This window comes from Suricata suricatta, chromosome 5 (assembly GCF_006229205.1).
Source record: "Suricata suricatta isolate VVHF042 chromosome 5, meerkat_22Aug2017_6uvM2_HiC, whole genome shotgun sequence".
NCBI classification, from domain to species: Eukaryota; Metazoa; Chordata; class Mammalia; order Carnivora; family Herpestidae; genus Suricata; species Suricata suricatta.
The window spans coordinates 106,685,038-106,711,686 of record NC_043704.1 but is presented as its reverse complement, the minus strand read 5'-3'; the positions used below and the strand labels follow the sequence as shown (position 1 = coordinate 106,711,686).

At 40.8% G+C, this 26,649-nt stretch overlaps 1 protein-coding gene across 2 annotated transcripts in view; it reads left to right on the top strand.

Moving 5' to 3' along the window:
• KCNAB1 (potassium voltage-gated channel subfamily A member regulatory beta subunit 1) overlaps positions 1 to 26,649 on the top strand; it is a 452,797-nt gene that overhangs the window by 47,302 nt on the left and 378,846 nt on the right. The window contains exon 2 of one of the 2 annotated variants that reach the window (XM_029940002.1): positions 4,578 to 4,767. In XM_029940002.1, the coding sequence (XP_029795862.1) occupies positions 4,694 to 4,767 (74 nt within the window). In that variant the 5' untranslated portion in view covers positions 4,578 to 4,693. Of the gene's footprint in view, positions 1 to 4,471; positions 4,768 to 26,649 lie in introns of those variants that run through there. The other variant, XM_029939999.1, reaches the window with a different exon arrangement.

Sequence of the window (26,649 nt, the reverse complement as noted above, 5' to 3'; positions counted from 1 at the left end):
AAAAAAAAATCTCAACACCATCCATGTCCTGAAAAGATACATTTCCGGGGCACCTGGCTGGTTCACTTGGAGGAACATGCAATGCTTGATCTTGGACTCAGGAGTTTGAGCCCCATGTTTGGTATACAGATTACTTAAATAAATAAAATTTAAAAATAGAAAAAATGAAGATACATTTTAAATAAAATTTTACTTCTTATGCTAAGCAATAATTTTTCAGAATTTGAAACATCTAATTTTGATCAGTTATGTCTAATAATAATTGTCATGATAATTTAATTCCTAGGACATTTTATAACATGCATTGTCTTATGGATACAAAAAATAAAAATTTAGGGGCACCTGGGTGGCTCAGTCGTTAAGCAGTCAACTTAGGTCATGATCTCACAGTTTATGGGTTGGAGCTTTGAATCGGGCTCTGTCCTGACAGCTCAGAACCTGGAGCCTTCTTTGGATTCCATGTCTCTCTCTCTCTTTCTCCTCCCCCACCCCGGCTCACTCTCTATCTAAAATTATAAACATTAAAAAATTTTAAAACATTTTTCTTTATATTTTTCTTGCAGAATTCTTTGATAGTATCATCTGTAAAATATTTTCAAGCATGCAAATATTTTATATTAGAATAAAATTCTGAGTGAGAAATGGACTAGAAAAATAGGTTCAGGGAGAAAAAGGAAGAATGTAGAATTTCCAGTTGCTAAAGAAGAGTGTGTTCATGAATTTTTTAAATGTTTGGTGATAGATATCAAATAGCCACGGGATTTAAATTCCACTGGATACATTGGAGATAGTGGTGTAACAACTTTATTTTTAAAACAGCAATCCTTATATGCTGGACAAGGCATCCTTTGCCACTAATTCACTTTATGATGACAAATATTATATATTTAAAAATGCTTAAGTTGATAGTTTTTCAAATCTTTAAAAGGGAAACATAAGCAGAAAGTTTGAATTCGAGTGCCGTAATAGTATCTAACCTGGAGAATAAGTATTAATATTCAGTAAATGTTTACATATGCTAGACACTTTTCTAAGTTTCACACATATTTTGTGAAATGTTTATCTTAAGAGTATGAGTAATATTCTGGTTACTATTGCTGCACAGTAAATAAGCTTAAACCTTAATGGAGGTAATAAAGCAATCACTTATCTCACAGCTGTGGAGGTTGGGAATTTGGGATGGGCTCGGGTGAGCTGTTCTCACTCGGGGTGTCTCATGCAGCTGCAGTCTGACGGTGGCTGGGATTGTGGTCGTCTGAAGGACCACGCTGGCTTGCTCACAGGGTTGGCAGTCGATGTTGACTGTTGTCTGGGAGCTCAGCGGGCGCTACTGACCAGAGCACCTGCACTGACTCTCCCCCGCGGCCGTCTCAAGGTTCCTTCCCAACAGTGGTGCGTGAAAGCCATATGGCCTTTCTGACACCGCATCACTTCTGGTGTATTTTACTGATCAAAACAATCAGAAGCCCACCCAGAGTCAAGGGAAGGACAATACATCCCACCTGTCAATGAAAGGAGAGTCAAAGAATTTGAGGGCCATGTGTTTTTCTGTTTTTCTTGTTAATTTTAAATACTGCTATGTCTGTAGTTATATTTATTTTTGTTTCTAATTTTTAATATGCATTTCCCCCTTAATTAAGACTTTTGTCTTCATTCTGCTTGAGGTTTGTCTCCTTTTTGTCTTTTCATTTTATTTTGTTTTGTTTCTCTTTTTCTTTTGTGCCCCTGGAGTGCCATCATCTTCCTTTCTTGACTGCCTGTGGACACCAGCTTTAGCCTGTGTCCAGGCTATGCCTGATTTTCCCTCCCTGACTCAGCCCTACTCATTTTGGTTTTTCTCCTTTCCTCCCTCCCTTTCTTTCTTCTTTTCTTCATTCCTTCTCTCAAAAACTTCTTTGTATAGGGGCGCCTGGGTAGCTCAGTCGGTTAAGCGTCTGACTTCAGCTCAGGTCATGATCTCATGGTTTGTGGGGTCCAGCCCCGCATTGGGCTCTATGCTGACAGCTAGCTCAGAGCCTGGAGCCTGTCTTCAAATTCAGTGTTTCCTGCTCTCTCTGACCCTCCTCTGCTCACACTGTCTCTCTCTCTCTCTCAAAAATAAATAAAACATTAAAAAAAATTTAAAAACCCCTTCTATGTATATATATAAAACTTCAGTGTGTGTGTGTGTATGTGTGTGTGTGTGTGTGTGTGTGTGTGTGTGTGTGTGTGTGTGACCTGAGAAAAGCCTTTTTGGAGAAGGACTGGGGAAATCTCTATGGTATACACTTGCTATTGTATTGCAGTGTCCTTCCTTAAACTACATGGCTTCCTTTTGTTTTAAATTAGCATGTGAATGTTCCCTAGGTCACTACTGTAATGTTCAGCCTTGTTTATTCTCCTTTAATGCTGTATAGTGCTTAGCTTACTATTGGGGACCTCCTAGGTAGAACTTCAAAAATTATAATGAATAAATAAAAGACTGAATCCAAGATTTATACAGATACAGATACACACACACATAGGCTAAAAAATATAGATTGCATTAAAAAAACAATTTATTCCTCCCTCCCCACCACTCTGCCTCTGGCAAGCACCAATCTGATCTCTGTATCTATGAGTTTTCTTTTTCTTTCCTTTTTTTTCTTTTTGTTCCACATATAAGAGAAATAATATGGTATTTGTCTTTCTCTGCCTGATTTTATTTTACTTAGCATAATGCTCTGGGGGTCCACCTATGTTGTCACAAATTGCAAGCGTTCTTTTTTATAGCTGAATAATCTTCTGTTGTGTATGTGTCTCTGTGTGTATACAATCACAATTTCTTATTTATCCATTGGCAGACACTTAATTTATTTCCTAAAACGTTAACCTAGAACTCCCAAATGACCTAGCAATCCTGCTTCCAGTTATTAACTCAAAGAAAACGAAAACATTAGCTTGAACAGATACCTGCACCCCATGTTCACTGCAGCATTATTTACAATAGCCAAGATACGGAAACAACCTGTGTCCATTGATGGATGAATGGAGAAAGAAAATGTGGTATGTACAAACTCTGAAATATTATTCATCCATAAAAAAGAATGAGGGCTATGTTTTAAAACTGCCACAGGCAGATAATTATTTCTGTCTTTATAGATTAGGAAAGTGAAAGACAGTGGGGTTAAGTAATTTGCCTAAGTTCAGAGAGCGGGTAAGTGATGGAGTTAGGCTTCAACCCCAAGCAGTCTGACTTAACAGCAGAGAACCTTAACGCAATGGCACTGTGTCCTAAGAAAGCAAACCAAGGGAAGAGGGAAGCACTTTGGCTGAATGAACATAGTTCCCTCTCCCCAGTTCCACTCCAGAGTCCCCAACTGACAAATGACCAACAATATCAAACTAGGGAGACTGTCTTCAGCGTCCACACTTTGAGAAGTCTGTTGGATACCATCGTTGCTATGACCCTGAGCCGTTGATACAGGAAGAACCGAGGTTGGTTGGGGAGGATGCCCGGGCTTGGTGGCTCATCAAACACCTTTGTGATAGACACGTAGGTGGGCACTGACATCACCGTCCCTTAAGTTAGGACTGATCGGTGGGCATGTGTGGGTCAGTCCCATGGGTCTCGAGCACAAGGGCCATTAACCGAAGTTTCTTTCCATCTTCAGGGCTGGTTTTCACGGGCCCTGCGCACATATACCCTCACACCTACATCCGCACACACTGGCTCTTACCACGTCCTTTCAGCCTACTAGTTTGGTTACTGTGACTTTAGCTTCAGTTTATTTAATTGTAACGTGATTCCCAGGCCTTCCATCCCTCAGAAGTATGGAGAGGGTCCGTTACTGAAGCGGTCATGGTGGTCTTACCTGGCCTTAGGAATGAAGGAACGTTTGACATGTTATGTGGCTCCCTTGCATTCAAAAAGCACCCCCCCTTCCCACAGGATCATGAGAGAAGTTATAAATATTATTTTAAGGCTTACACAAAAGGAACGATCCTCCCCTTGCATTGATATTGTTAAACTTGTTTGAAGAAATCTACATTAAAATGTTTAAAACTCTAAAAGGACTCTAATTAAGAATGGCTAATGAACTTCTAGATGTCTTTTTTAAAATATAACTGTAACGTAATGACCAAATACAATTTACCTGCCTTAATGATCTTAAGGTTCAGTATTTTTAAAGTGAATCAAGTCCAAACTTTGAAAAAGAAACAGCACTGTAACAGCGTCAGCATTACAAAGTTGCTAGGGTTTTTGTTTGTTTGTTTGTTTGTTTTTGTTTTTTAACTTTCCATGTTCCCAGCTAGCACAGGTAGTGGCTGCTGGCTCTTCCTCAGGAAAGTTAGAGATAGCCTTTCATCCCCCAGCCACAGTCCTGGCTCAATTACAGCTTTGCGGCAGGATAAGGTTAAGGGGATGGGGGAGGACAGGCAGGACCAGGGAGACAAGCAGAAAAATCAATTCAAATTACTTTGATCACAGTGACTTAGAGTCGTCTCTGAAAGACAGACACGAAGCTCCAGGATGCTGGCAGCCCGGACCGGGGCAGCTGGGAGTCAGATCTCAGAAGAGAATACCAAGTTCAGGAAACAATCTGGCCTTTCCACAGGGGGCAAAGACAAATCTCCCAAGAAAGCCGCAGAAAATGGGAAAGACCGCAGCCTCAGCCCCACGGGGCAAACCCAGCTCAGGGCTCGGCAGCTGGCCCTGGTGCGCGAAGTGGAGATGAACTGGTACCTAAAACTCTACGACCTGTCCAGCGAGCACACGACGGCCCACACCACGGGCATGCCCCACAGGTAAGCCCCTGCCTGGCTCCGCGCCTGCTTTGGGAGACTCCACTCTTCGGAGTGGCTGCCGGATTTCTTTTTCTTTTCCGTGCTGCTGGAGATCTTAATAGCTCTAATTGTTTCATGATGATTGACACTTCCAAATGCCGGAACCACAAAGAGCAGGAACTTGGTGAAAATGGCGAAAAATGCTCCCTGGATTGCTATTCCGAAGACGCCCTTTGTAAGGAGGCCATAGACCCTCAAGAGCTGCAAGGAACAGAGGGTTTGGCATTCAGATTTCTTTAAAGTGAAAATCAGAGGAGCTCAAAAATTGTAGGAAAATGCCCCTTTCCACAAGAGCAACAAAAAAGACTTAGCAATCTTTTTGCACTTCCTTTGCCTTGAGAATTTGGGGATGGAGGGAAATGTGTTTTGCTTGTTTGAAAAGTGTACAGCTGAGTAGTGTGACTTTGTTGAATGAAGGCTTAGTCTGGCAATTGGGGTGCAGAGTAGAACATGCTGACCCCAATATGGGGGTCTGAGCCCCTTGTCCCAGTATGGAAGACAGCATCAGGACAAAGGGCACATTCCAAAAAAGTAGGGAAATGTAGGACAAATCTCTATAGATTTACTTTCTGTTCTTAGCCTCTGCTTCGAATACTGCAGAACAGAAATAATTTCACAAATCTCAATGTTATAAGGCAAAATGCACTGAGTAAAAGTATTCTGAGCCCTGAAATTTAAGAGCGCTTATTCCCTATAGTTGCTACCAAAAAATCTCTTAGGGAAAAGATAATTTTGCAAGGAAAATTATTGTGAAAATAAAGCCTGAAATAACCATTTTCATGAAATGGTAATAAAAATTAATTAGAAATGAAATTGATTAGAAATGGTCAAAGTATATAAAACTTCTTTTGTAGAGACTGTGTGGGAGTGGGGGCATTCTGGAGTGTAATCTATTTTCCAAAGCATCCCAGTGTGCTCTGAGCTGTCCCTATTTTCGTATTTCTAATTCTAAAAGGACACTATAGGAAAGTTTATTTAGCCATGAAATCAATTGATTTAGCAATTGACGCCTGTAGCCTGAACACTTGTTGGAGTACAGACTTCAAAATGCCAGTTTTCCCTTTTCTCGTTCCCTTTCAAGGCAGGAATAAAATAGATATTTCCAAATCTAAGCCACTATTTAAAAATCAACATTTAAAAGATAGAACAAGATAAGGTTTCTAGAAATGTTCTGTGAAATACATTTACTATTTATGGCCAGAGTGATTTATCTGAAGCTCTTGTAGGCTGTCGTGCTTGCATTTGGGGTACATGGAAGAAGGACCCAGGAGAATGGCCTCAAGTCAGAGAAAGCTTGAACAATCTGTCAGTGTTGGACTTCACATCTATAAATCTTAAAGCTATCATTAATGAGCTTCTGGAAAGAGAGTTAAGTGGCAAAGGAAAGCCCTAATAATGATTTCCTTCCGTAACACATTCTTTTACTTATTGGAGACCAGAAGCTTTCCTTAAAGGAGTCATACACAGGAATTTTATGATTTGGTTTTATGTTCTGTTTTATGATCATAAAATTCCCACTCTGTTATCTGATGATGGAATAACATTTATTAGGTCAGAGGGGAATATTCATTAAGGTAACCAGGTTTAGCTAGCAACTTTTGGGAAGAAACAAGTATCTACTCTTTTTTTTTTTTTTGCTTTACTCAAACAATACCAACTTGTCCTGTAGTCAGAAGACATGACCCAGAATTAATGGTTGCCATGGTAATCTGTGGGGCAGTGTTATTAATCATTGATTTGCAGTAACTTTGGGTGTCCTTTGTTTAGTGAGATGTTCAAGAACAGTGAAAATCATGTCTATGTTACACCATCAAAAACATCAAAAAATGTCTCCTCCCCCTTTATTTTTGCAACATGATCATTTCTAGGAGGAGACTAGTGTGTGCAGTTGGAACTAAGTCCATTTATAAATTAGATTTATTTCAGAGCTCTATATGTGCATTTCTCAGAAAAAGAGGTCTTATCGTCAGCTCCTTTCCTTTTTATACCACAGTGTTGCGACTGCCTACCTCAGTCGAGTCCTTGAGATCATTGGGATAATGACCATGACTGATGGTATAATCCCCTTAAATAGTAATGTAAGTAGTAGAATGTGCACTCCCCCAAGCCATCTGTTTTTCTTTCATTTATAGACAAAAAGCAAAGCCCAAGAGTGATAATTCCATTAAAGACCTGTATGTAGAATATAAATATGATTAAAATAAGAACAAATGTATTCATATGTGAAACCTTACTCATAAGACAGAATATGAAATGCACTGAAGAGTCCTTGAAGATATTACACATTTGCTATGGGCAAGAATTTTATGGGTTGTTGGTTAATGGCCATCAATAGGAAAATGCTAGAGGGCTCTAACTCTAATTTCCTTTCTGAGAGGATGGGGTGAAAATATTTTACAGCAGGTTAATTCTAGTTCATAAGGGATTTGAGAATTGTCTTATCGTCGGATTCAGTAATAACCTATATTTGAAAAAAGAGTAGTATTAAATGACTGGAAGAAAGCATTAGAGATTGAAAGGGGTCCAGCAGTCCTGGTATATTTAAGAAATAAAATTGCAGGAAGCAGGGCAGAGAACGCACATTAGTTTTGTGGAAATGGTTCTGACCCCCTTTCTGGGGAGGGGGTCTGTGTCTACATAGAACTACATATGAAACAATCTAATATAATTGCTTTGTACTGATTGGCTGTTTTACAGAGTTGACTGATCACCCTGTGATGCTGGTGTATCTTATACATTGGGCTCATTCCTCAGCATAGTGAGAGAGAGTGGTGCAGGGGCCAGGGTCTGAGATTGGAGGCAAAAAGTTGCCTTTAAGTTCTTGTGTAACTGTAGATACGTTTTTTTAAGAATTTATTATTTTTAAATAGCATTTTCTTTCAGATTACAAAAATAGCATCCAAACTTGATAGAAAAATTTGAAAACAAAAGCATATAAAGAAGAAAGATCTCATTACTGCTAGTAATTCATGTGCTTTCCCGCAACCTTTTGAATTGGAATCATACTATATATTCTGTTATCTACCTTTTTTTTTTTTCACTTAATAGTATGCCACTCCATTTTATTATCTTAAAGACAACTTAAAAATTTCTTTCTAAGGATTATATCTTTTTATATTATTGCTTAGCTATTCTTATTTTGTTTACTACTTATCATTATTATAAAAATATTACAATTAATGTCTTTATATCATATTTAAAAATATATCTCTGGTTATTTTCTTAGACTCTCTTTCTAGAGTATAATTAATGGCTGAATATTATATATATTTTATTACATATGCATATACACACAGATACATATTTATTCTTATGCATAACATACAATTACTTTTTAAAAACATTTTCTCAGTGTGCTCTGCTACCAGCAATATTTGGGGATACCTTTCATTGCTTTCTCTATATACATAGTGTTTATATGGCATCCATAACATTGAGGGTTTTTTAAATTAAGTTTTTCAGATTCCAGTGTAATTTACATACAGTGCTATATTAGTTTCAGATGTACAACATGGTGCTTCAACAATTCTGTGCAATACTCTGTGCTCATCACAACAGGTGCACTCTTTAATCCCTATCCTACAGCACTGAGCTTTATAGTTAAACAAAGTGTTGGGTAAATTAATAAACTTTTTTGAGTCTCAATTTCTTGGACTGCAAAAGAGGACTAATAGTATTATAAAGGACAGTTGGTAAAAATTAAATGAGATAATGCACAAGTGATTTAAAAAGAATAATACATTTTGTTTTCAAATTCTCTAAAAGATTGCGATGTGACGCCATATTGTGCATGGTGTGTTGAAAGCTTATGAAGGTAATTAAGGATGGAGTGACTCTTAACATATCTGGCAAAAATGTGCACTTCACCTAACACCTGACAGCTGAGTATCCTGTCGTGTTCAATTAATATTTATGGGACACCACTGTGTGCTCTTAATAGAAGCTTTTTGGGGATTCATAGTCAACATCCTCCTGGGGAAAAATGACTTGGGGATAGAATACAAAAAGCTTTTAAGTACTTTTAAATACAGTATTAACATTCCAAACCATAGCTGACTGAACCTATTAAATTGAAATGATTGGGAACCTATAGTGGGGCAAGTCAACATGCAAATGAACATTTAGCTGTAGCATTTCAACAGTGATTTCTAGCATTTTAATAAATGTTTCTTTTTAACCAGACAGTTACACTGAGCCACATTTCTAGTATCTCCTCTTTCTGCTCTCGAAATTCCTTGACTTCCTAGAAATCATTTACTTCTGCCTGCTTCCAGAGGATCAGATGTGGTTCTATGTGAGGACAGGTAGTTCTCCAAGGCGAGTTTTGGTGGAGTCAGTTCCTGCCAATGGGGCAGCAGGTCATCCATGAGCTTCATAACCTCTGGGTTGAGTTTATGCAGGGAGATCTGGAGTTGAGAATCAAGCCTGACATCAGTGAATGAGCATTCAACAACCACTGATTGAGCATCCTCTTTGTACAAGACCCTGTAGCTGACACAAAGATGAATTAGATAAGACTCCTGTCTTCAAGATTCTTGAGGGATCATGAAGGTCAGAAAGCTCAGAAGGAGTGAGTGCTTCCCGCTAAGTGCTTGGATCTGGATGTGGAAGGCAAGCAGGACTTGAGCAAAGAGGAGGTCGGGCTGGGGAAGGCAATACATGTGGAGGGAAGAGTGTGAGCAAGGGCACAGAAGTATGAAAGTGTGAAATGGAAATGGAGAGCTGCTTTTGTTCATGAGGCTCCCACAGGTGTCCTGGAGACGTTCTTGCAGGCTGGAGCTGGGAGTGTGGCCAGGAGAATGAAGAAGGGGAGACCATTTTCAGAGACTTGAGAGTTATGCAGAGACTAGACATGGAGGAGAGGCAGTGTGTGTAGCCTATGCTCAAGAAGGGGCAATAGAGAAGAAGAGAGAGGATGATATTTGAAGTCTGAAGCAGGGTTCAGGGAGAAGCGTGTAGGAGAAAGCTGGTCTGCAGATGTTTTTGTGGCAGAAAGGAAAAGTTCAGGGCAGAGATCAAGTATGTAATGCAGGTAATTGAAGGCATGTCCCCAGAGAGGAAGAAGACAGGTCAAGGGCACTAAATGCAGGTGTTAGCTTTAGCAAAGGGAAGTGTTGGTGGAGCCTGGTGGTGAAGAACATGCCTCTGGAGTCCTGTGGTCTGCAGGCTGCATTCCATTAGGATTGCCTACTGACCAGAGGCTCTGAGAAGACCCCTTGCCTGACACAGTTGGTTAAGGGGTTAAGGTTGTTGGGTTCAAGCCCTGGCTGTGCCACTGATCAGCCGTGTGACATAGTTTCTTCAGCTGGTAAAGGTGGATAATGAGAATACCAATTCTGTGCAGTTATTATGCGGATAAAATGACTTTTTGATAAAGAAAGCACATGCGGTCTAGTACCTAGTAAGTGTAGTGTTATATGAAAATCCTTAACAGTTCCTGACATATACTCCATGCTCTTGTTTTTATTATGAGACTATTACTAGATCTATTATTAGGGATGCCTCCCATTTCTGGAGTGTACTAACTCCACTCTGATTCTGCCAATGGGTATAAGAATACCTAGTTGAGAAGACTGTTGTGCAAACTCCATGAAATTATGTAAAACATCTGGTGAAGACTGGACACTCAATCAGTTTTGGGCCCTGCCCCCTACTCCTCCTCTACTGACCTAGAGCACAGTGGGCAACACCAGTAAAATGATATCAGGGACAGAATATATAGAGAGAGAAATGCGCTACAATGGAATAACTAAATTTTTAGGCCAATACTTTTTTTGTTAGAAAATACCATTGATTAGATTCTTTGGTTATTAGAGACTAAGCTCTTTTCTAAGAGGTGATACATGTTTCTTAGAGCAAGCATGCGACGATTATATGAGAAGTCACCTAGAAGTACGTTTCGAGACATGTCAGAACATGAAGGTGTTTTTGTGTAGCTTAATTAGACGATGGGCTAGAAAGACTGCTTCCTAGCTCTTTGTTCTGTTGTTTTGTATGTTAGTGCAAATCTTAGACTATTGAATGCCTGGATGAGTGGGAGGGTGAGCCTCAATAAGACAAGCATTTGATTAATTAGAGAAAGTTCCTGGCATCCCAGCAGCAGCCCTTGGGGAAGGGTGGGTTTGCCACCATTTCTAAAGGTGAGGATGATGTCCTTTGATGTAAGGGCCATGAGGCAATCAGTACCCTGTGCAGCTGTACCCCCAGGGTGGTGAGTTGGAAGTAGCCACCCCAGGGCAGGCACACCAATCTCCACAGTAGTAGCCAGATACACAGGGGTTTATTTCATTCTACATCCCTGTGACTGCTTTTTGGGTTACTTTGGAAAATCAAGGCAGTTTCTTAGTTTTGGTTGATGTTTGCATGTGTCCAATTCATTCTGAAGGATTGCGGACATGATGAAGGCAGTGTCTATGTCTTGGTCTTTTATTTATTTATTATTTTTATTTTACTTTTTTTTTTTACTATCTTTATTTATTTTAGGGGCAGAGAGAGACAGCAGGAGCAGAGGAGGCTCAGGGAGAGAGGGAGACATAGAATCCGAAGCAGGCTCCAGGCTCTGAGCTAGCTGTCAGCACAGAGCCCAACGCGGGGCTCAAACCCACAAACCGTGAGATCATGACCTGAGCCGAAGCCAGACACTCTACCGACTGAGCCACCCAGGCACCCCTATGTCTTGGTCTTTTAACTTGCCCACATGTTTCTTTCCTAACTGGATGTTAATGGATTAGGGAGAACACAGAAGCCCTGGGTCCTCTGAAGCCTTCTGCCCTTCCTGGGGATCAGCTCACGTAATGGCAGCAGTGTTGGTTGAGGAATTTCATCCATGATTTGAATCCCATTTTGCCCTGTGATTGTAGTAAGTTTTTAAAATTCTCTACAACTCAGTGTGTCCTCTGTAATATGAGAAGACTAGACTAGAAATGATCTCTCAGGGTCTTTTGAGCTCTCAGCCTACTTCGCGTAATGGTATCATAATCCAGAGTAAAGGGGTAGAATTTAATTTCCTGCTCACTGACCTTCACGGAGATTGTGCCATTGTATTGTCTTGCAAGGAAAAGGAAATATGTTGATGCTTTCTTTTGAAGTGTAGGAGCAGTAGAACATTCTCTGATTTTTAAAGTGAATTATTTTAGTGATTGGTTGACCATTGCTAGATATGTTTTTTTAAAGTTTTATTATTTTTTTTAAAGGACTTTATTTCTAAGTAAGTAATCTCTATACCTGATGTGGGACTCAAACTCACAACCCTGAGATCAGGAGTCACATGCTCTACTGACTGAGCCAACCAGATGCCACTAAAGTTTTCTTTAATAGGAGGAGGCAGAGTTACATAAATACCTTCAATCTTTCATGTCCCTGTTTATGAAATGCTTTCACATGCATTATCTTCTGTGCTAATGGTTTTATGTTTATTTTCATGAATATTGGGAAGAAAACTACCAATTCATGGCTGTTAGGGCAGAGGACAAGGCTAAATTTTTTTTGTTTTTTTTTTAATTTACTTATTTTGAAAGAGAGAGTGTAAGAACAGGAGAGGGGCCAAGAGAGAGAGGGAGATAAAGAACCCCAAGCCACTCTGTACTGTCAGCACAGAGCCTGACATGGGGTTGAACTCATGAACCATGAGATCATGACTTGAGCCAAAACCAAGAGTCAGACAGTTAACTGACAAAGCCACCCAGGTGCCCGTAGGCTAAGTTTTAAAATAAGTGAGTCAACTTAAAACAAAGTATTCTCTGAATATGAGTAGAAGTGGAACTCAGATCTGACAAAAATTCTGAACATGGTACACAAAGGACTATTTATTTTCTCTCCTTCATATTTATCAAGCACCTATAACACATCATAGCTATATCATTCCATTTAATTCATACAATAGCCCCATGGATTTTTAACCCAAAGTCCTCAGAGGTGAAGAGTATGGCTCTGCTTATTCACTTCCTCTCTGTTGTTGATTATTTTTCTTCTTTCCCATGAAGGGGGTAGCATATTCCCTGGACTGTCTCGTTGGTGGGTAGGCTCACCTCTATTCCAGCTTACCTGTTTGAGCCATTGTTACGCTGCTCCCTGTCTAAGGTCAGCCTTCCTATTCCTGGCTGTCTCTACATACTGTATATTCTGCTTCTCACGTGTTGGGGTAACATCATGCCGTGATTTTAAAATTTAGCCCAAGTTTTCTGGCTTGGTTTCATTTTATACAGATTAATTTTATTTTACACAGTTTTATTGATTAATTTCTTACATTTGCCCTTACTCATCGGCTGGCATCAGTCAATGAGAGACGTTGTGTATCTTGCCTTCTCTGTGAGCCTCAGGGACTATATAAACTGTGGGCAGCCTAACAAAAGCTCTGATGTCAGGCCAACCTAGGTCTGAATCCTGATTCCACCACACATCCTCTACATGAGCCTGACCTCAGTGTCCTCCTTTGTAAATGCGAATAACAATACTGCGCATTCATAGAGTTGGGAGGAGTGAGTGGGAGGATGTCTATAAAAGTTTTAGCACAGTGGTGAGCACATCAGAAAGCCCTTCAGCAAATGCTATTGTTACCAGTCCCCCCTTCCAGGGCCTTCTGTTATTTTATCCCCATACTCTTCTTTTTGTTGGACTCCTTTCCTGAGCTCCCCAGCCTGGGAAAATTCCCCAGGCCTAAGAGAACAATCTTGACTTGCTGCTTCCCTCCTTGCTTCACTTAGAACTGTTGTTCTAAGATTTTCATTTACACCCTCATTTAAAATCTTTTCTGATTAACAAGGATCGAATGTCTGCCTGACATGTGCTTTCTCCATGCACGGTAGATTGGCCCCTTTTCTCTAGAATAGAGAGGGCTGGGTTTAAATTCTGGCTCTTTTGTGGAGTGGTTGTGTGAATTTCAGGAATCATCTCTTCTTTCTGAGCTTTAATTTCTCCATCTATAGGGTGGAAATAAAACCATCTGAGTTATCATCTACAATTTTAAAGATTAGATGAAAGTGTACAGGTGAAAATGTTCTTTGATAAACTATTACCTACCTATTGTATTGCTATTGTATTATTTCTATTACCTTCTGTTCTGAGATGTTGGCAGTAATTCAGTCTAGAGCATGGCTTAAGAAAATGATTAACTCGAATCTGCTTTTCTAGTAAACATAGGGTTAAATACAGCCATATTCCTTTCCCACATCCTGGACAGGGTTTCTTGGATACATTGACAAAGGCCAGGACATTCGTCTTATTTTTTTTTTAATGTTTATTTATTTTTTGAGAGAGCACACATGGGGGATGTGTGGTGAGAAGGGGACAGAGGATCCAAAGCAGGCTCTGTGCTGACAGAAGTGAGCCTGATGCAGGGCTCACACTCACGAACCGTGAGATCATGACCTGAGCCGACGTCAGACATTCAACCAGCTGAGCCACTCAGGTGCCCCCTGCCTTGTTTCTTGATATCAGCAAGTGCTTATTGAATCTTTATTATCTACTGGCTACTTTCCTTTGACCATTCAAACTAATCCCTACCAAGAATCTACTAGATGGCTATTTTTGTTAACTCTACTTTATGGGAGGAAGGCTTACAAAAAAAATCCTGCCCTAGGTCCAACTCAGGTAAGCGACAGAGCCAGAACTTGAACCTGGGTAGTTGGACTGCAGATGTCACCTCTTAACCCACAGAACAGTCCCTTTCCCTCGTTTGGCTTGATTATAGATTGCTTCTGAGATGTTGCTTGAGTAATTTTACCTTTCACTTTCCATCACAGTATAAGGTTCCTGAATGCGGGATGTGGGAGTCACAGCTTCTTCTCCCTGTTTGAGGTCCTTGAGTTTGGCCTCACATGTGTCTAGCAAAGGGCTGGAGGAAGCTGGAGAGCAGCTTGGATGGGGAAAAAGCCACTCAGATGGAGAGCAAAAGGCTATATGATACAGTGGACTGTGCATTTCAATATATATTCAGGCTTCTCTCCATGGAAGTTATTTCCATCAAAAGCTGTGTAAGAGTAGGGGCTCTGGAAGCCCTCACATGGCATCCTCTATTAGATGAATTTAGCTGAATTTCAGATCTTCGGTTTAAGTTGGGGTCTTTGGCCATCTCCCTCTCACATGAATGCCGAGTGGATGCAAACATTACACAGCAACAGCTGCCTTGACTTTCCAGTTTTGGCTCGTGGTTGTCACTAAATGGCAAGTGCTAATGTGCTGCCAGAGATTTTTGCTGTTGTATTATGTGCTTTTTTGCTCTGTGGGAGGACACAGCGTAGTTTTGAGAAGCACTTGCTCACCTCTGTCTGGAGGTGATGATTGAAGCCATGTTTTCTCCCCACAACAGCCTCTTGAGGTACATAAAATGTCATCGGGTGTCAAGTCTTCCAGTTTGGGAGAAAAGTCTCCATCCCAAGGCAAGAGAGGTTGGGAGTTTTGTGTGCCTTGGTGCACACATCACAACCTAACTGTAAACAGACACTTGCCAAATATTTCTTCAGTCATCAGGAAATTAAGCTGAGCTCCAGACCAGTTATCTGATTCTGGCTCCCAATGTAGGAAGAGTTTTTGAATGTTTATTATGATTAGGCTATAAGCGAATGTTCTTCACTAAATAGAGTCCATTGATTGTACTAAAGGACATTCTTGCTGCTAAATCCTGAAACTTCAGTGACTTGACCTAAGAAAGTTTATGACTTACTCATGGGAGTCCAGTCAAGAGTAGGACTGTTCAATCAGGTGAAATCCAGGCTGATGAAAGTTCTGTCATCTTCACTTTTGTTTTCTAAGCTGACTAGTGGCTGAGAACTCACATCCAGCAGACAGAAGAGAGTTTGGAGGTTCCCATGAAGGATACTTTATGGCCCAGGCCTGTAAGTGGCCCTGTAGGCAGAAGTGACATTGATTGGCACTCAGTCACATGACCATTCTGAACTTCAAGAGAGGAAATGGGGTCCAAATGCATGCCTAGGAAGAAAGAAACGGGCATGATGAACAGCTGCCCAGACTCTGCCACAAAGCATCGTCAGAGCAGAGTAAAGGAGGTGCTAAGGCAGAGTCTTTTCCTGTAACAGGAGAGATGAAGGCATTCCTTTACCCTCGTCATTCTCTTTGTTCAAAGCCGAGTGCACCCACCTGGCAACAGCCACATGATGGGTCAATTTCTCTTGGCTTCTCTACTTGGAACTTACTTTTCTGTTTTACTGAGAAACCTACCATCCCTCAAACCTTTAGATGGTGATCTGATATCAGCTTGGCAAGGACTTGAAACACAGCCTAGCTTACGTCAAACTGTGAGTGCTCAGCTCTCGGTTTGAACCTCTCGAGTTTGTCTTATTGCCCCTTAGGCCACTGATGGGTGGGTGAGCCGGGAGCTTCCCTGCAGCTCATGTTTTATTCCTCCTCCACTGGGCTGTGAGACGGGGTTGCTGCAGTGCAGTAGGGTCATCTCTTCCCATGGCAACAGCCAAAGACGCTGGTGCCACAGACACATGCTGATAGCTCATGAGGCAGGATCAGGCACATGGAAACAGAAGTCAGAGAGCACTTGTTGAGAGCCAAGAGAGCTCATTAGTTTCATCTGTTATTTCAGAACGGATCAGGTGTGTTTTTAAGAAGAGTTTCTATGACAGCATGTTCATTCAATGATCACTCATGCTTTTCTAGAATGCACCTACAGGAGTGTTGACGGCAGACTAGTTGGTCACTCTGTTCTCAGCCGCAGGATCCAATATGGTTTTTGAATGTAATATTATTAAATAAGATGGCCTATCATTTACGATGTTCTGGCATTCCTTCCCTGGCTCAACAATAGTCTCAAACAAGGTACATGCATATTTCTGTGTGGAATGGTAAGGAATTTGAGGAAAAACTGGTTAAGAAAATTTGGGTTTGTATTTAAGATATCTTTTTTAAATTACAAATATAATTTGTATTATAAATAGTGAACCATTTATAATGGTTCACTTAAAAAAATCAAAGTCCAAAGTGTATTCTGTAGCCTAATCTTCATATTTAATTTGATTACAGCAATAAACATTAAGTATAAAACAAGCTGTCCAAAAGGGCTGTTGAATTATTTAATTACCTCTGGGACGAAGGAGGCGATAGTCAGGGTAAACAATTCCTTAAGTGGGATGCGTGAGAAAGATCAGGTCTTCCGGTCTCCAAGCGTAGTAATTTGAATGATGTGACTCTCCAAACACCAGTTGCTTGTTGAACAAAATATTAAATGCTTAAATCTGTTTATAATACTTTAGGTTCCAGATGGTCATTTATCCAAAAGAAATGGCAAAGAAGTATCAAGTTGAAATGTGTTTTTTAAATGTATTTTCAGTTAAATGAATTTCCAATGAAGTCAATATTCAGAATTTAAGAATGCTCTTATATTACTGTTTATGTAATATTGAAAGAGTTCCTAACAAACAAACTTAAAATTAAGCAGAAATTCATTCAAGAGGTTTGATCATATGTTCTGTTCAATTCTGAGGATGGGGGGGGGTACATAAGATAGGGTCCTTGTTCTAAATAATCTTGGAGTTTTTTCAGGAAAGACAAGACCACAATACAGTTTTATTGGTGTGATATGAGAAGTAGGAATGGAGTGCAATGGAAATAAAGGAGTAGTTGGTTCTGCCTGGAGGTAGGGAGACAAGGAAGAGAAATGTCAGGAAAAAATAAATTCAAGATGCACCATTTCAAGTGGACTTTTACCAGGAAGTGCAGGAGCTTACAAGACCATGAGCCAGCAAGGAGGAAGGGAGAAAGGGACAGGGGAAGAAATGCAGGGTCTAGCTCAAGAACAAAGTTGATCTTTTCTTAGGGTAATCATCAGCTAAACCACCAAGTTGCTAGTGATGGAGAGAAGTTTGTGAGAAGGGGCAAGACAATGTTTCTAAATGCAGAAATTAGTCACAATTAGGCCTTGCTCATCTGACACTGTCAGAGAATGGAAATTGTCGCTCAAGCGATTTTCCTGGCACCTCAAACTTTCTAATTTCAGTGTCAAGGCTCTATTTTAACTTTTTAAACCTGCAGAAACAACTTGACAACTCTAGTTTATCTTCATAAATGTCAGCTATTGTGCTATGTTAAACTGTCCTTGGGGACTATTAAGGAATATAGAACTCTTTGCCTTGAATATCAGAGGCTACATTTTGCTATTTTATTTTTAAATTTTGTCTTCTGTATCTCACCCCCTCCATTCCTTGCCTGGCTGTAAATTTTTCTTGCTGCTGTCAATATACCTGCCTCTCTAATAGCTTTTTCATCTCATTTGCTACCTTTACTCTACTGAGGAGTGGGAAATAAGAAGTTCTGTCATGCTTGAATTATGACCAAGACAGACTAAATGGTTTATAAATTGAGGTACCCTCCCAGGAGGTTTGGGACTTGGGCTTTGTGATGTCTTATTTGTTCATTTGTTTATTCTTGGTTGTGATCTATCTAGCAAGGATGCTAAAAAGGTGACCTCTAAAAAATTCAGTTGTTACTTTATTTGAGCTAGCATTTGAATCTGTTTGGGAAAATGCCAAATGCTAAAATTGATTCACGTTGGAGTCTTGGAATAGTCCTTAGAGATTTTAGAAAAGCAAACCATGTAGAACACAATTTTTCAAAATGTGGATGGGATGCTTGTACTCTAGGTTCTATAAATTTCCCTGCAGACAGAACATTCTATCACAAACAAAGTAAGCAAAGTGAAGCTATTCATTTGTCTTCCACGGTAGAAATACACGGAGGGCTTTCCAATGGATCGTGTTTTCAACAGTATTCCTTGGAACTTTGGTCAATGATTAAATGTTCACAATTATATGGTGAAATGCCACTGCAAAAGGCAGTGCAGTATATTTGGAGATTTAAAATGTATAAAATATAAGCTACCTGGGTGGCTCAGTCAGTTGAACCCCGACTCTGGCTCAGATCATGAGCTCATGATTGGTGGGTTTGAGCCCCACATCAGGCTCTGTGGTGACAACTCAGAGCCTGGAGCTTGTTTCAGATTCTTTGTCTCCCTCTCTCTGTCCCTCCCCTGCGTACACTCTGTCTCTCTCTCTCTCTCTCTCTCTTAAAAATAAACAGTAAAAAATTTTTTTAAAAACATAAACTGATTTAGCTGACCTTGTGGAGGTATTATTGTTTTCCCTATTTTTCTGAGGAAGAAATTAAAACTCAGAGACACTCACATTTACACAGTAGCGTATTATCAGGCAAGGATTTACATCTGTCTACCTCTAAGCCCATGCTCCTGGAAATCCTTACAAAAACTGATTCTAAATGTTGCCCAGTTGGTCTTGATGTTTTTCTCCTTATTTATAAAACAAAAGAATTGAACCAGTTGATTTCTTTTCTTTTCTTTTTTTTTGAGAGAGAGAGGAAACAAGAGAGAGAGAGCAGAGTATGCACTTATACATGGGGACAAGTGTGAGCCAGGGAGGGGCCGAGGGAGAGGGAGAATCTTAACCAGGCTCCATGCTCAGCATGGGGACCCACATAGGGCTCAATTTCATGACCCTGGGTTCATGACCTGAACTGAAATCCAGAATTGGATGCTTACCCGGCTGAGCACCCCCCAGGTGCCCTGAACCAGTTGATTTCTAAGATTTCTTAGAGCTGTAGTTAGAATCCTAGATTTTTTAGCTTATTGTTCAGTACCTAGAAGAAGATGATAAGAGGTAGATTGGTTCAGATGGAGTGATGCCAATAAGGCCTCACAGCAGTGCACTGTATCACAAAACTGAACCGATACATTTTTAGGCCTTGCTTTTGTAGCTGAGATTCACTTTTCAGGGTGCCACTCTGTGTCCCAGACTCCCAGCCTTGTCTCTCACACGTTCCAGACCCCAAAAAGATAATGTGTGGAATATGGGTGAGCTGGCAGCAGAGCGCAGCAAGCAGTGACCACGGAGTTGTGGGATTCTCTGCAACATTCAAGTCTGCTTTCTGAGTAGATGCTTAAGGAGTGGTGATGGAGAGATTTGTTGCCAGATGAAGAGCAAATCAACCCTCTCAGATAATATTTCACTTCTCTTTAGAAAAGGAGAAGTCATATATTTAAAGCCTTCACATCATTTTGAAGTCATGCAACCCATCGCATTGATTGATGTCCCCTGAAAATGAATGCTTGCTCTGTTTACTAGGTCCACCGCTTAGAGCTCTGGCTGCCGTGGGACACTAGGGGGCACCATCCACACTGACTACAAGGCCCAAAGTCCTTGGAGTTGTGTAATGGCTCAGGTATCATAACAATAACCTCCATTTATTGAGCCGTGTATTCTCTGCCAAGTACACCAAACACTGTGTTTTCTTTCATCTTCACAACAGCCTTATGAGGTCATATGGAGAGGTATATTTTCCAGAGGAATTAATTGGAACTCAAAGTTCCCATACTCAATTTCCTAGTGTGCTATAAAGGGTAGGATTCGAATCCAAGTCTTTCTGGTTTTATAGCCCATGCTCTTTCCACTACATTCCACTCCCACTCCATGGAAATTCTCCTAAGTTAGGCCAACGCAGACTGGGATAAGGCAGGAGCATGTTCTTAGCATCCTGAAAGCGTTACTTCAGTAATGACTCAACAGCTTAGGACCGCAATACTGTCCTGGTTCCAAACCTTTACTTAAAAAGTAAACTTTTTTAAAAAGAGAGTGAGAAGCATATATAATAGGACTGAGGCCCCATCTCCCATGCTTCCTTCCTCCTCATCTGCCTCTTTTCCAAAGTGCTCTGTGCCCCTAACAGCCATCTTTCAAAGGATTTCTGGCCACCTAGCACACTTTTGCACATTGGGTCCTGTTGGCCATTTCCTTTGCATTAGCCTCAGACTAAAGGCCGCATTTTGGCATTTTTGGGGGGACCTTTTGCAGAAAGAACAAGATAGTCACCCCTAAGCTGATGAGGGGAGCTTTTCCTGCAAATGCCAAAACTCTACCCAAAGCTGCTTTCTGGTTGTGGATATGGGTCCATTTGGGATAAATTCAGGATGTCAGTGAAATCCCAAGGGCCAGCCTTGCCCACAGGCCCTTCACAGGCCAAGGAAGAGGCTTGTAGGTCTGGTCGCCCATAAATATGCTTCAGTTTTATAAAGCAAAGGTATAATGTATGTGCCTCTGTATGTATTAGAAATATGATTGTACGTTGAGGAAGGGCTGCCTTATGTTATAATGCGAAAGCTCGTAATATACAGGACGTAAAGGAGACTGGGACTGAGGGGAGACCCTGCCTTCAGAGCTGAGGCTGGCTGGGCAGGGTTTTCCATTGTCCCATGCTATCATCCCTCACACCGTCATGTGTTCCCTCCCCAATCCCACCGAAGCTGCCATTTTCTATTATTAGGAATATTTTGGTCTAAAAGATGGTGAGGGGGTTGGCCCAGGCTCCTTGCGCACTGCTTTATAAGCTTTGCTGGTCTCTCCCCTTCCCCTACTGGGAGCTCCTCAAGGGCAGGGGTGACGTTTTCTTCATCGTGTTGTGTTGATATGACGGGCACATATTTAACTGTGGTCTCAGTACACACACCTAGACTCCAGGTGCTTCTGCAAAGGTGGAGAGAAGATGGCAGTGACAAGAGGGGAAAGCCCTGTGATGACTTCCAGCGGGACGAGGCCGACATCACAGTCAGGTGACTGCTGGCCTGTCACAGCGTCGCCTGCGGAGCACTGGCGGGCAGACCCCGGAGCGGGAGCAAGAGCCGCAGTTCCCATAAATAACTGGAATCGAAAGACAGGCTCTGACCTGTGGTCTGGTGTCCGTTGTCCAAACTCGTCTGAGCAGAGCCAGCCAGCCCCCCGTCACCCCGGCCACGGGAACACAGCCTTCTTGTCCCAGGCCCACCAGCTCTGGACTCGGTTTTCAACTGTAGGCCAAAACAATTTTTAGATGAGTGTGATGTGCCCATAAATCCAAGATATAGTATTTAACAGGTCATCTCTTTAGCCAAGAAAAATTTAAAAGGAGGCTATATATGTGACTGGTATATTCCAAGAATAACAGCAGCAATCTCCTGGAGCTTGGAGTCTCAGAGAACTAGCTAATAATTCATTGTCTCCAAGCCTCTCCAGTCAACATGGGCAGGGGCCTCGCCTCTGTAGCATGTCTAGCCCAAGTAGTTTTTCTATCTTTAATTTTTAAAAAATGTTTAATTTTGAGTAAGAAAGAGAGAGCGGGGCCAGGGGGGTGGAGATGGAGTGCAAGCAGGGTAGAGGCAGAGAGAGAGGGAGACTCAGAATCTGAAGCAGACTCCAGGCTCTGAGCTGTCAGCACAGAGCCTGATGCAGGGCTCGAACCCACAAGCTGTGAGATCATGACTTGAGCTGAAGTTGGGTGCTTAACTGAGCCACCCAGGTGCCCCCTAGCCCAAGTAATTTTTAAGACTCACAGAATACCAGACCTAGAAGAATCTTAGAGATTACCTAAGTCTGAGCCAATAAAGAAACTAAGGGGACAGAGAGGTCAAGGCTTGCCCAAGGTCACACCATTACCTATGGATGCGGAACAGGTGTGGGCAAAGCCTGCTCGCCGCCCAGAGCTATGTGAGCTTTTGTTTGTGGCTTCTGAGTCTCAACACCCCATCAGCAGAACGTGACCAGAAACATCTCTGTCCTCAGTGGTCTTGTCACTTTTTTCCACACTGGGGTTGCATAATACTTAAAGATTCTGGACAGTATATGACAGTCATTCCTGAGACACAGAAAAAACAGCAAAGCGGACATTAACTTCCCCTCTCAGCTGCTCAGGGGCATTTCTTACAGTCTTGTACATTGACAGGATTTGCTTCGACAGCCAAAGGGGCTTATGTTTCTCTCATAAACCTAGTTTTTACTTGGAGCGTCTGGCTGGATCAGTCAGTGGAGTGTGCAACTCTTGATCTCGGGAATCAGAGTTCGAGCCCCATGTTGGGTGTAGAGATTACTTTAAAAAAATCTTTAAAAATGTATATATATAGTTTCTACTTCCCACCTTCAAACTGGGGCCTTTTATGACAGTGATCAGCTTTTAGAACTTGATGAAATGAGACTTTGATTTCAGACAAATCTTGGCTTTCTCATCCTCCTCTCCTCTCCTGGGCTTGGCTCCATATTCAGAGGGCAGAAAAAGAGTGTGTTGAAAAGGGCTCATGTCTCCTTTTCCATGACTGCTTTCTCAGTTCACCTCTGCTTCTTCCTCGTTGGGCACTCCCACTGGGGAGCCGCTGCCACAGCTCACAAAGTGAGATGTAACCACGGGCTCGTGTAAGGGGTGCAACAGGAGGTACAACTTTACCGGGAAGGCCTGTTTCTCCTTGACTTCATCCTGCTGCTTGTGTCCTCTTCTAACTTTTCTGACTCCCTCTTTCTAAGCTCTTCTTTCTCCCTTGAGATTCAGCTTTGGCTGCTAGGTTGAAAGTGGAAAGATTGACAAGGATAGTTTTGGGGAGTTAAAAATTCAAGCAAGCAAACTATTAATATCTATGAAATGTGGATTGAGCAAAAAATACCATGCTAGTTATTATGGAGGTTACAAACTTATACCAAATACAGTTCATCTCTTTCCTTAAATTGCTTATAGTTTAGATGGAGCATGAGATGCGCCCTTGCAGGAGGAGATATCTGGTACTCTAGGACAATGTCTTAGAGACTGTGTCTTCCAAAGTAAGTAACAGTACCGTTGACAGACAAGGAGAAGACACGGATGGAGCATTAACTTTGATTCACATTGTAAAGGTGGTGTATTCCTGGGTCAATTTCCTGTCAGTTCCTCTGGTTGCCTTAAAAAAAAAAAACAAAAAAAAGGAACAAAGAAACTCTCATATTTGTGCTAAACACCTCTCTAATAATACTTTATAATTTCTGCAATAAAAAACATAAAGAGGTAGGAATCTGGCTCAGAACCTTTGGGCACCAACAGTGTCTGGCTGCTATTTAATAACATTCTTCATTTTTATTATACTTATTTTCTATAGGTTATGCTCTATTTTATTCCAAGTGATAAAGGTTTCCTATGTGTAATGCTAGTAATATAATGAATAACTAATATAGAAAGTTACTACAGACTATGTGGTTTTAGCAACAAACATTTATTTCTCACACTTTCTAGGGGTTGGGAACTCCAAGCCCAGGATGACAGCATGGTTGAGTTTTGTTGAGAATCCTCTTCCTGGTTTATAGAGAGCCATCTTTTGCTGTGTCCTCACATGGTGGAAAGAAAGCTAGCTAGCTCTCTGGCCTCTTATAAAGGCACTAATCCCCTTCACAAGGGCTCCACCTTCATGATCTAGTTATCTCCCGAAGGTCTCACTTCCAAATGCCATTGCATTGGAGATTAGATTTCAACATAGGAATTTTGGGGAGGGATACAAACATTCAGCTCATAACACTAACTATATTCATTTAGGTTTAAAAAAAGCAAGTTAATTCCAAATAGCAAATAAATAATGGTAAAGGTGGTACAGAAATAGGACAAAAATTGTCGTTTATACAAATATTTGGAAACAGTTTAGAAGTGTCAAGTGAGTGCCTTAGAAGTGAATTGCAAGAGGAACTTCAAGAAATGGTCATATACGGGGGGCTAGGACGTTGGGCAAGAATTCCTAGAGGACGTGAGCTTTCATAGGACTTGGGATGAGGGAGGCCATGTGAGCAAATCCACAGATGGGTGAGTGGGAGTAGGAAACCTGTTGGATTGGGTGAACCATTTATGTCCAGAAGTTGTCACTGGGGGGAGAGACACAGCTGGAATCACAAAGGGGAAGGACCCTTATGTGAGGAGACCTTTCTCTTTTTCTTTTCTTTTTGACTTTTTCTTTTGAGATATTTATTGTTTCACATGCAGTTGCGAGGAACAGTATGAAGAAATCCCTTCATCCAGTTACTGCCAGCGATGAGAACTTGCATAACTATAGTTTAATATTACAATGAGGAAATTGATGATGATACAAGCCACTGACCTAACTCAGATTTCACTGGCTTTGCATGCACTCATTTGTGTGTGAGTGTGTGTGTGGGTTAGTTCCATTCCGTTTTATCACTCTTGTAGAATAACGTGGCCACCACCATAATCAAGGCACGTAACGATTCCAGCACAAGGATTTCTCATCTACCCTTTTACAGACCGAGACACCTCCCTCTTTTTCCACTTCTCTAACCCCTGGCATGCCCTAATTGGTTATCCATCTCTGTAATTCTATCAGTTAAAGAGTGTGATATAAATGGAATCATATAGTATGATGATTTTTTTTTTTTTGCTCTTAAGGACCTTACTGAAAAGTTGGCAAGATAAGACATATATTGAACAATTAAGAAACAAGATAAATAGTGATGGCCTGACAGGAAAATTGAGAAGTTGGGAAGGAGTGTTTGTGATGTGGGGGGTTAAAGGGGGAAAATGAGTCCTATTTGACATGTGTAATCTGGCTTCTTTTCACTCAGCAAATTCCCTTGAGATCCATTCAAATTGTTGCTTATACCAGTAGTTCATTCCTTTTTATTGCTGAGTACTCTTCCATAGCGTGGATATGCCACAGTTTAACCATTCATCCATTGTAGAAAATTGGGGTTGTTTCCAGTTTGGGGCTATTCTGAATAAACGTGTTATGGACATTTGTGTATACTTGTTTTGTGTCAACATAGATTTCACTTCTCTGGGGGAAATATCCAAGAGGACACCTGCTATGTCATATGGTAGGTTTGGTATGTATAGTTTTACAAGAAATTGCCATACTCTTTTCCAATATATGTTTCCATCAGCAATGTGTGAACGATCTAGTTTCCCTGAACCCTTCCCAGCATGTAGTGTTATTGGTATTTTTATTTAGCTGGTTGGATGTGTGTAGTAATAGTTAATGGGTTCAATCTGCATTTCCCTAATGGTTAATGATGTTGAACTTATTTTCATGTGCTTATTTGCCATCTGTATATTTTCTTCAGTGAAATATTTATTAATATGTTTTGTCCTCCTGCTAATTGAAGTGTTTATGTTTTTACTGTTGAGTTTTGAGCATTTTTTGTATGTTCTGGGGATAAACCCTTTTTTGGACATGTGGTTTGCAAATGTTTCCTCCCAGTCCATAATTTGTTTTGATATCCTGTTTAAAGGGTCTTTTATGGAGAAAAAATTCTGAATGTTGATGACATCCAATCTACTAATTTTTCCTTTTGTGGCCTTCTTTTTTGGTGTCAGCTCTAAGAATTCTTCACTTATCCCTAGGTCTTGAAGCTTTTCTAGTATGTTTTTTGCTAGAACTTTTATAGTTTATATCTAGGTCTGTGATACATTTTGACTTATCTTTTGTGTAAATAATGAAGTTTAAGTCTGGGTTTGTTTGTTTTTGTTTGTTTTTGCTTGTGGATGTCCAACTGCTCCCAGTACCATTTGTTGAAGAGTTTATCCTTTTTCTACTGAATTGCTCTTACGCCTCTGTCAAAAGTCAATTGGGCCTATTTGTATAGGCCTTTGCTTTTTACAGTCATCATATTGATACTTCCTATCACTTGATAGCAACCTCTTGAAAAGAAAAAAGTTGATGGACCTTCTATCCAAATGAATCATGTCACTAGTGTAATAAATTATTTGATTATAAAGTACTTGCCAATTTAGAAAGGTCTCATTACACTCATGAATCACCCCCAAGGCCTTATGGTCCTTCTGAGAACAGAACATTTGGCCTATATCCCACCCAAATATTTTCTTTTACCTAAATAGAAAGACATGGGAAAGAGTGCCCGTATTTTTTCCCCAGGGGCCAGTACATAGTTGCTTAAGCTTGACTTTGGGAACTTTACAGGGACAAGAAAAGTGATTGGACTTCATCAGGGTTTTGTTTTGTTTTCAAAAGTTTTAGTGGAGACGTGTATCCAGGAGCTCTGCCAGGGACTCCAAAGGGTGCTCACACACAAAAAATAGGGGCAG